The sequence below is a fragment of the Papaver somniferum genome, chromosome 10 (genome assembly GCF_003573695.1).
Source record: "Papaver somniferum cultivar HN1 chromosome 10, ASM357369v1, whole genome shotgun sequence".
Taxonomy (NCBI): Eukaryota; Viridiplantae; Streptophyta; class Magnoliopsida; order Ranunculales; family Papaveraceae; genus Papaver; species Papaver somniferum.
In genome coordinates, this window is record NC_039367.1 from 22,137,885 (window position 1) to 22,148,197 (window position 10,313).

The window sequence follows — 10,313 nt, forward strand, 5'->3', positions numbered from 1 at the left end:
GGAGGAATGTCTTAAGAAATCTTCGATTCCATGGACCGAGCAAGCAGTTGACCTCGTTAACGAGAAGATTCAAATGCTTGTAGCTATCAGCCTTGATACAGGCTTCTACTACGTTTAAGCCATACTCTCTCCACTATAGGAAGCTTTATTGGTGGTTTCCCTTTCGTTCTGCTCCATTCCCATAGAGTGCTTTTACATTTTCTTGAGACACCCAATTAAAGACTGATCTTGAGACACCCAATTAAAGACTGAAATTAGAAGAAAATAGTGCCAAATCTTTCTAATTCCTCGCAATGCACAAAAAATTGGAGTTGGGCTCAGCAGTTTTCTTGCGCTGATGCCCATTCATAGCTATACAATTTCTCTTGATGAGTCTGCAATAGGAGCACCAATTGTCTCTAACTCACATCTTCATGCATTGTCTCTTACTGGATCAGGTTTGGGAAGCTCTCCCCCTTTGATTCTACTTATGTATGAACACTTCACCAATTTTCGTGATTGGTTGATCAATATTCTGCTCACTCATAGTAAATCACTAGTTTAACTGAAAATGAATAAAGGTAGAAAGTAAAGCTGATAAAACAGTGGCTGGTTGACAAATCTTATCAATCCATGACCACATTTCTTCCTCACAAGGTTTACTTGTGTTGTCTACCATCTGGAATTGCAATCAGAACTACGGGCTTGGAGGGTCTAATAAAAGGAACATCACACCGGAAATATCCCTTCCTCTCCAGTTGGATTATCTCTCCTCGCTTCAGATTACGAATGTTAGAATCCCCAATCGCCGGAATCTCCTTCTTTGTGCAACGATTTAGCACATCGATAAAATCTTCATCTTCTTCCAGCTGCAATAACCATAACCATAATAAACAGTATATCAATCAGCATCATATAGTAATTTCAACCAACATTTAAAAAGAAACCAAATAAACAACATAATACCTTCTTCTTTGTGATGAGATAGTCCAACTCGACCAACGACAGATTCACGAGCTCGTCCATTTCAGCTAGCCACGTAAGCTTCAGTTTGGTGGTCTTGACAGATCCTTCAAGGTGAAGAACTCCAGTCATGTGTGTGACAATCCCGTCTTGGTCCTTCTCTATTTCTTTTATAATTGCATTTCCCCAATCCATCAGTGTGATTTCCTCACCTAGTGTGATAAGGGAAGCATCAGCATTGTCCAACCAAATTCTCTTCGCGTACGTTGTGGCTTTGGAACCAGCACCTTCAAACTTTTTATGCCGGGGTAATATACGGACAAATGGTTTTTCAGGTCCATCAATCAGGGTAAGCATCACACAGCGTTCTTCAAGGACAGCAGTGTGTCGTGCACAAACAGGATCAATTATTTTCTTGTTAATCGTCCACAGTTTGTCCCACTCCATGAGATTGAGATTTTTCGATGCTCCCTACACCAAGAATTTAAAAGATGAAGCAAATCTTAACCTCTGGAAAATAATGTGATATGTATTAATATTCAGTCTCTATCCCCCATATATGGCAATTTCAATATAATTCATGGAAAACAGACTCCACCAAACACATGTTCAGAAATGAGAAATCTTAGTAATAAATGCTTTTACCTGTTCAAGAATGAATTGAATTAATGCCTCAATTTTCAAGCCTCGACGCACAATTCCTTGCACAGTAGGGAAACGAGGATCATCCCATCCGTCAACCTTACCATTTACAACAAACCAAAGAAGTTTACGCTTGCTAAGAAGCGTATACACCATATTCAACCTGCTGAACTCATAAATTTGAACACCCCGTAGTCCCATGTCCCCAAGAATTCTGTAATACTGTGCATTGCGGTCATGATACTCACTAGAACGAAGTGCATGTGTAATACCTTCAGTCGCATCGACAAATGGACATGCAAAATCATATGTTGGGTATATCTTATACTTGTTACCAATACGATGGTGAGGAACTGGATTGCAACGATAATAAACAGGATCTCGAAGTGACTTATTTGGGTCCTGCATATCTAACTTACCCCGAAGACAGCATTGCAGTCCCCTCTCTGACCCTGCGATCATTTCCTTCCATAATTCCATATTTTTCTCTGGGGTACTACTCCTAGATTGTGATTCAATTCCATCCATCCTTTCTTGCTTCATCTGCTCTCGTGGGGTATCATCAACATATGCCTTCCCTTCACGTATCAACTTCTCAGCCATGTCCATCAACTGAGGGAAGTAGTCAGATGTGTATGTAACAGCATCACCTTTGATACCTAGGGTCTTGATGTCAATCAGTAGACTTTCCACAAACTCATTGCTCTCTTTTGAAGGATTTGTGTCATCAAAACGGATAATTATTCGACCATTATATCTCTGTGCAAAGTATAGGTTGAGGAGTGCTGCTTTCGCGTGCCCAATATGAAGATATCCGCTGGGCTCTGGAGCAAATCGTAAGCATACTTCTCCAACTTTAGCATCAGGAAGGTCCACTTCAAAAGTAGCCCGATTAACAGATTTCCCCTCATCATTAGTCTCTGCATTTGTCGCCTTAACATTCTGTTCTTTTCCCTTTGCCTTGATCACAGCTGGTTTCCCTACCCCTCGTTTCCCAACATATGCTGATAAGACCTCATCAAGCAACTCCTTGTACTCTACTGCTATCGAATTGAACCAACGAATTAAATTCGTGTACTTCTTTGACGACTTCCTTAAACTCTCCCATCTTTGTCCACCGCCTGTAATAGACAACAAAATAGACTATAAAGATAAACATATCATATCACTTCAAAAAACAGAAGAAAAAAGAAAAGATAAGCTGTAACCAAATATGTAAACCTAGGTATGAATTATTCACCTGCAAGGCCTGACCAAATTGCAATATCTGCAACTGACAAATTATGATCAACCAAGAAAGTCCGCATAGACAGATGACTATCTACATGCTTGCATGCATTCTCAAATTCAGAACCTACTGATAAGACACGGCTATACTCTAACCACTCGTCAATCTGAAACACAAGAGACCAAAAGCAATTAGAAACATCAATTAATGGCAACAATCTGTACTCTGGAAATTAGAGGAATAATTCTACGCGATGAAGTAGTATTACCTGGCCAGATTCCAATGGATTTTGTCCATAAAAGTTAGGTAAAGATGATACACGACCAAGATACCGCAACAGAACATTAGTTCCTTGCAATTTCAATCTGGAACACCATATAAGATGAAGAAAAATCACTATATTAACTATGGATGAACTGAAAATTACTAAAGAAGAGCTAACATCTTAAACAAATGCCGAAATTAGAACACGGCATAATAATTTCTGTGTTTCTGTCAATTATGTATCTCCTAAGAATCAATCCTAGCATTCAATTAGCCCAATCAACCATTACCAAAGTAACGATGGACTAAAATAGCTATACATTTCCCACAAATTTTTTCAAACCTAAAACACAATTCATCTGTCTCCATAAAAACTAGATCCATGCAATCGAGAAACCAAGAATTTAGGTCATCCACAATAGGGCAATGTTTGTACAGTTTGAGCAATTTCATACAGATAACAACAGAAAACCCTAATTAAATACTCGTTGTTTAAATTCAAAGGCATATATTATAATCAAGACAAAGATGTACTAAAAACAGACAGAGAGTTGAGATTTACCCAGAAGAAGAGAATATGAAACATGGAATAGAACCAGAAGGAAGACTTGAATCCGCTAAGACAGCAATGTTAGAGATTTTTGCAGCAATGATGACTGAAAGTGGTGGATTATCAGCTGGGAACAGTAACTTCATATTCTCCTCCTTCATCTCTTCAAAATCCTAAAACCCAAATAAGTGTTAGCCGCTACTTATAAAAACGTGAACAAGTGTACAGTTGTGATCAAAGTAGTCAATCTCGAATCTCGATCTCGTCTCGGCCGGGACCTTGACACCGATATCTCGGGGAAATTCTAGGTGAAATCTCGGAATAACTCCGAGTCTTGTATCCAAATTTTACTAGGAATCTGATAATGTTTCTTCATTTGATACATGTTAATGCTAAAGCTAACACAAGAAATTTTGAGAAAAAAAACAACCATACTTGTCTTTTTAAGTTCAAAGTTCAAACACAAGAGAATAAACAGTGTCTGCAAAGTTCCTATAACTATGATTAAACAACAAGCATATTGCAATTCTAATTCTAATTCTATACAGAATCATTATAGACATCATCGTCTAGAGTAACTCCACTAGTCCCGTAAGTAGTCCTTCGTCAGTATCACACTCAACTATAAAAGCACAGTCTAATAACATCATTATCATCCATATTCTACACTCTACAATAACTATTCAATGAGGAATATTAGCAAACACTTGTTGAGCATGAAAACCCCCAAATTTATCACATTTTCATGACATGCATACATACTGATTTGTCCAATCTCTTATACATTTTAAGAAAGTAAAACTAACCCTAAGACTATGCTAGGAGTAATGAGTAGCAGATGAAGGATTCAATTAAAAGGAAAAGAAAAAAAAAAGTTGCAGAGAAAGTAATTCTAATTAAAAGAGAGAGATGATTAAAGTAGTTCAACTGACCTCTATTACTACTGTAGAATACAATTAAACTGAAGTACTATCGATGGTAATGGAGTTCTGAGCATGTAAATCTAGAAGCAGACGTGATGAACAAGTGAAGAGAAAGTTAATTTTAGGGTATAAGTATGAAATTTGGGAATTGGTTCTGCCTTTGTTTTATGACTTTGCCACACCCAAATGCCCATATTACCCTGTACTAGGTGCCTCGATCTCGGCCCAAAGACTGCTAAAAGTGCATGGCTGCTAATGGGGTACCATTTTGCTTGGGAGTGTACCAATCCCTTACCAAAACAATATTAGTCTTACTTGCAATTTGGTACACCCCAAAGCAAAATAGTACCCCATTAGCAGCATTGGAAAAATTTAGATGAAAGAAACAATAGCATGTACTAGAGTTCACTTCAGTTTTAGCAACGTTGGCCAAAATATCTGCTACAGATTTACGCTTGCTGTTTATATAGTTCCACTTCCATCTACCAAAAGAATTCAAAAGAAATTTCACATCCTCGATAATGTTACAATAAGCCTGCCAAGCTACTTCTTTGCTTCCAGTCCCACCACAGCCTTCATTACTAGCCCAAGAAACAGATTCAAGTAGCGCTATGCGTTCTGTATGTTCAGCATTTAGGACTCCAAACTTATCCAGTTTACATAGACTCCAAATGACCACTATATCTAAAAGGGATGAATCTGTTTTATATACTTTATGTAACAGTAAAAACAAGAAGGCGCATAAACTGAAGCATAATGAGGAGATCCTTTCATGTCTTTTTGTCAATTGGCTTTTGCTTTGGCGATGGATGGTGCTGATAGCGATACGGAGATGTATGCGTACCATTCGGCATGGTGAGGCTTCTCTTCGGTGGGCCCTTCTTTTGAGTAGACCCTCCTACCTGTGATCTGCTAGCACTTTTACTACTCAAGCTGAGACCGGATCCAGTTCTTTCTAGTTGCATGTTTTGGAAGTAGTATGAGGAGCTAGCCATGTCCTTGAGATTCAGTAATGGTTTCAGGACTTCAACAACTTCACTCATAAGAGGTCTAGCTTTCGGATCTCGGCTAAGACAGTTGGCCGCAAGTTGAGCAGTTTTTTGTGCACCTTTTATGGAGAAGTGCCCTTCAAGACGAGGGTCTATTAGTTTGTAAAACCGCCGCCTTTCTCCAAGATGTGGCCTGGCCCATTCCACTAGGTTGTGCTCTCCATTTGGCCGGTTTTTGTCCATAGATCTTCTGCCAGTCAGCATCTCAAGTAAGACTACGCCGAAGCTGTACACATCGCTCCTTGACGTCAAATGACCTAATATAGAGAAAGATTTGTATAAATATATCAGAGAGTAAAAGAGGTGGAATTAGAAGAATACAGCTTAATCCATGAGTTTGCACTCATCTAGATATGCTAGCTTGAATTTGTGAAGTTAATAAGGCAGAGTGCAATGTAAATCCATATTAACAGGTCAAAATACCACTTGAGAGTACGGTGATACTGGTTCCAGTTTTAAGTGTTCAAAAGTAACAGGAGATATTTGTATATTGCCAATATATGAACTGTCAAATGAAAGCCAAGAAAGGAGCCACTGGACTCTTCCTCGTATCTGTCAGCATTCAGACACTTAATTGTAGAAGAGTTCTTCCCATGTGGGCGTCGATACTGGGAGATTCCCTATATTTCATCATCTTAAACGCCTCGTCTAAGATTATGTTATTGGCACACTAATCGCAAACATAATGTTGTGAAATTGATTGAGTGAAGTGCCTAATGTACTCTAACTGAAGGAGCTAGACTAAGGATCTGGAGGACATTTACATCAATTACCTTTGGCCGGCCAGTATATAGTAACATCCACAAGAGTAAAGGTAGAATTTACACCCAAGTGTAGTTAACTATATAAGAGCTAGTCTATGGATCTGAAATGATGGAAATTTTTCATCGTAGTTGGTAGTTGGAATTTGCAGCTAGTTCAAATGTATACTTGTGAATTACTCAGTTATTAACAAAAATCAGTATTACAACAACCCACAAGTAATCAAATTAACACCACGAGCACTTTCAGATTTTGATGACAAGGTAAACACTGTAGGCTATTAATTTTAAAAGCATTGTACAGTTGTTACTGCAATGCTGGAACAGTAACATCAAAGCACAGGCAATAAAGAAAATATGAAGAAACAAAGATTCGCTGTAGTAGGCACGAGATATAGTCATTTTTTTTCATAAACAAGAAACTAGTTCTTTTTGTAAAATGGATGTGGAAACATATATTGCATGATCTTAGAGCATCTTATGTTGTTCAACCTTGCTGCAAATGAGATTATACACTGAAAACAAGAACTGAGATGAGCTGACATGTTGATCGTTTATCTATTCATGAAATAAGGAAAATCAAATTATACCTAAAGTAGGTCGGATTTAACTTATGTACCTGTCATTACATACTCTGGTGCTGCATAGCCATATGTTCCCATAACTCTAGTAGATACATGAGTTTTATCTCCTTCAGGACCATCCTTAGCAAGTCCAAAATCGGAAAGCTTGGCGTTGTAATCCTGGAGTAGAATGTTATTAGAAAAGGAAATATATTTCTAAGTTGAGTAAAAATGGTAATTTAATGCTGCATGAGTGCATGGTCTTTTTGTATTACCGCATCTAATAGGATGTTGGATGTTTTAAAATCTCGGTAGATAACTGGTCTTTCTGCTTCTTCATGAAGAAACGCAAGTCCCTTTGCAGCTCCATGTGCTATTTTCATTCTAATGGACCACGGTAGAGGCAGGGACCCTTCTGCATATAAAATGGTTGTTACCAGAGGACATTAAACACAGATGTTCTACATGAGAATGTATCATTAAGAGAGTCATTAGTTACGAATTAGACAGCGTCAACAGAAGGCCTCTTAAAGAATTTCCCGAGAGCCAAATCCTAATATCTCGGTTTCACAAATTGGCCTGATCAACCAATTACCGATTTACCATGGAAATAAAAACCAAGTGCTTCGAGGTAAATTTGCAGATATCTGCCGTTTCAAGAGGTTGTATACAACTATATCCAAGTTTCATACTGATGCACACATTCCAATTTTGGGTCAACGGACTAAACCAACATATACCGTACATAAATGTAACAGAACAAAAAAGGGCAGTTACGTACTCCTAAAAAGATGGTTCTCCAAGCTTCCACGAGGCATAAACTCATATACTAGTAGCCTCTGATCGTCTTCAATGCAGTAACCAATTAATTTGACTAAATTAGGATGGAGAAGGTCACCAAGAAAATTGACCTCGGCCTACAAACACAATAGACAGTTACGTAAATATTCCACCTGCATGATAAACTTGACACCAGCCAGTACTTAAATTCTCAAAATAAGTATGGTAACACCGATAGATGAGAAAACATTCATACCAGCCACTCTCTATGACCTTGAAGTCCATCATGATTGAGAGTTTTAACTGCAACAGTAAGGCCTGTACCAGGTTTCACCGCAGCCGTTCCATTCTCCTCAATCCACCCCTTGAATACACAACCAAATCCTCCCTCTCCAAGAAGACTCTCCGGCCTAAAATTCCTTGTAGCTGACTTAAGATCACTGAATGCAAATTTCCGAAGCTGGGAAGCAATTCTCAGTTCCTCGCTTATCTGGGAAGTAGATGGGTTACTTTCTACACTACCAGTCGTAGTTGTAGAAGATCCAATTGTGGCAACTGGCTGTCCTTTGCTGGTATCATTCGTTGATTTACTATCCGCTGTTCCCCATGCATAAAACGACAAGTTAGAACCTTTGATTTGTATCTAATCCATCAGATATCTATTTCTCTACATTATTAACTAAAACCCGCCACAACGCAATAATTGCCAACGGGAATATCGACACCACGAGCATAATAAATACCGTATCTAGCTGAAATTCCCAAACACACTACCCTTAACCCTCATATCTGGTTCTCTACATTATCAACTAAAACCCGCCACAATGCAATAATTGCCAGTGGGAATATCAACACAAACAGCATTATAAACACTGTATCTAGCTAAAATTTCCAAACATACTACCCTCATAGATACAGATACACACAGAATTTCTCCGCGGAACCAAATGAAAAGAAAACTTCAGAAACATACAATGCAATCAACAAAGCACTTGAATTTCATAGATCCACATCCAAAACCTCCAAATTCATCGTCAAAATCCCAAACATCAACGACAGCTAAGCCAAGTATGGATCTAAATTGAGTGATTTCGGAGGCTTGTCTCATCGTAGAGATGAAGACAAAACTGTTGACATCCATCCATCCACATATAACAAAATAAACCAGAATAAAATATTCACATTCGAATTCTTTGAGTGGTGATGGAATAGAAGAGCAAATGAAAAGATTACTCACCATAACGAATACTAGCTCCACTCATGGAAGTATCAACTTTAGATTCTGAAGAAACGCAGCTACTTCCCATAAAACTAAACCTAATACTCCAACACCCAGTATTAATCTCCTCCTCCTCATCATCTTTCTTCTTCTTCTTCTTACTTCCTTTTGTTGTCACATCCTTCCTCCATGTCTCCACTTCAATAGCTCCTGCAGCTGCTTCAGGAGGTCCTAATCCCATTTTCAAACAAATACCCTAAAAACACAACAATCAAATGCCCATTTCAACAATTACTACTTTATTCCCCCCCCCTCTTGGAATTTCTCAAAACCCTAAATGATCCAACAACAAAAGTCCAACAGAATTTGGAAAAAAAGAAAAGAAAATGACCCTTCCTCTAAACTTGACCAAGAAATGTGCAAATGATATGATTCTTAGTTTGCTAATGGAAACAAACTACATTTATAAAAAGGGTATCTTCATTAAGAACTTATTGATTGAAGTGTGAGGAGGAGGAGTGAAGAAGAAGAACAAAAAGGAATTCCAATTCTAAATTCTAATTCCATAGAGAGAGAAAAAAGAGGGTTCATGGTCTTTAAAGTTATGAGTGAGAAACTGAAAAACAGACAGAGGAGTAAATAAGAGACTGCTTTTCTTTCTCCTTTTTGGTCACATCAAATTTTTATATACGTTAGTTAATATACACCGTCCATGTAAGCAATATTTTGAAAGTTGTTGAAGTGTACAGTCTGGATTTGATGATGATATCATGACTGATGTTGTTTTTGGTAGTGAAGTTTATGTTGGGGGTAGTTTGGGCAGGGAGATTTATGTAGGGGGTGAGTTTGGTAAAAGGGATAAAGGAAGTGAGTTTAAGAAGTTGTCTTCCCTACGAAATAGAGGTTCCAAATTGTCGGATGGATGTCTTTGAGATACAAATATTTGTACTAGAAATCAAATATCGGATCCTTCTTATTCCATTACTTTGTTAACTGAATTCAGAGATGTTTCTTTCTTTGGGTGCCGCTCAGAACATGAATACTGTGGGCGTTGCCAAAATTGCAGCACTTGTAAAGTAACAAAATATCTTGTTCTGTTTTCCTCATCAAGTAAATACCATTAAATAGTTTGTTGTGATGTTGCTTGATAAAAGATACTCGAACAACAAGCAAATTATAACAAGAAAATCAGTTACTTGGATGCAGCTCAGAATATAAATACTGAAATGGTTGTTGTGATGTTGTTTGAATAGGTCTCGGAACATAAATACCGAAATGGCCAGTTGTGATGTTGATTGTACTTGAACAACGAGCAAATTATAAATTCAGTAAAAAATTTTTAAAATAATACTCGATAATATAATAACGGCAGTGTTATTTGGTTCCTTAATC

The 10,313-nt window shown here is 37.9% G+C and overlaps 2 protein-coding genes across 3 annotated transcripts; both read right to left on the reverse strand.

The window, feature by feature from the left end:
* Positions 1–228: 228 nt before the first annotated feature.
* On the reverse strand, positions 229–4,795 carry LOC113318484 (glutamate--tRNA ligase, cytoplasmic-like). Its single transcript, XM_026566648.1, has 7 exons — positions 4,559–4,795; positions 3,639–3,799; positions 3,081–3,177; positions 2,825–2,978; positions 1,588–2,705; positions 946–1,413; positions 229–848 (listed from the first exon to the last, which is right to left on the reverse strand). Exons 2-7 carry the CDS (start codon positions 3,785–3,787, stop codon positions 639–641), a joined length of 2,196 nt encoding a protein of 731 aa, XP_026422433.1. The 5' UTR covers positions 3,788–3,799; positions 4,559–4,795; the 3' UTR covers positions 229–638.
* A 148-nt stretch (positions 4,796–4,943) lies between these two features.
* LOC113315261 (probable serine/threonine-protein kinase PIX7) lies at positions 4,944–9,533 on the reverse strand. 2 transcript variants are annotated; one of them, XM_026563566.1, is made up of 6 exons: positions 8,940–9,533; positions 7,959–8,299; positions 7,704–7,839; positions 7,198–7,337; positions 6,979–7,102; positions 4,944–5,855 (listed from the first exon to the last, which is right to left on the reverse strand). In XM_026563566.1, exons 1-6 carry the CDS (start codon positions 9,160–9,162, stop codon positions 5,320–5,322), a joined length of 1,500 nt encoding a protein of 499 aa, XP_026419351.1. In that variant the 5' UTR covers positions 9,163–9,533; the 3' UTR covers positions 4,944–5,319. The 2 variants fall into 2 exon arrangements, with proteins under 2 accessions (XP_026419351.1, XP_026419352.1); XM_026563567.1 differs by having other exon boundaries at positions 7,198–7,334; positions 8,940–9,532.
* Positions 9,534–10,313: the final 780 nt, after the last annotated feature.

Bases quoted from the DNA above. Each gene is read 5' to 3' on its own strand.
- LOC113315261 (XM_026563566.1), bottom strand. From the start codon at position 9,162: ATGGGATTAGGACCTCCTGAAGCAGCTGCAGGAGCTATTGAAGTGGAG. The intron at 8,300-8,939 runs GTGAGTAATCTT...CATGGGGAACAG, and splicing joins TGGAGCTAGTATTCGTTATG to CGGATAGTAAATCAACGAAT. The intron at 7,840-7,958 runs GTATGAATGTTT...TTGTGTTTGTAG, and splicing joins AAGGTCATAGAGAGTGGCTG to GCCGAGGTCAATTTTCTTGG.
- LOC113318484 (XM_026566648.1), bottom strand. From the start codon at position 3,787: ATGAAGGAGGAGAATATGAAGTTACTGTTCCCAGCTGATAATCCACCA. The intron at 3,178-3,638 runs GTAAATCTCAAC...ATGGTGTTCCAG, and splicing joins TTCATATTCTCTTCTTCTGG to ATTGAAATTGCAAGGAACTA. The intron at 2,979-3,080 runs GTAATACTACTT...CTTGTGTTTCAG, and splicing joins ATCCATTGGAATCTGGCCAG to ATTGACGAGTGGTTAGAGTA.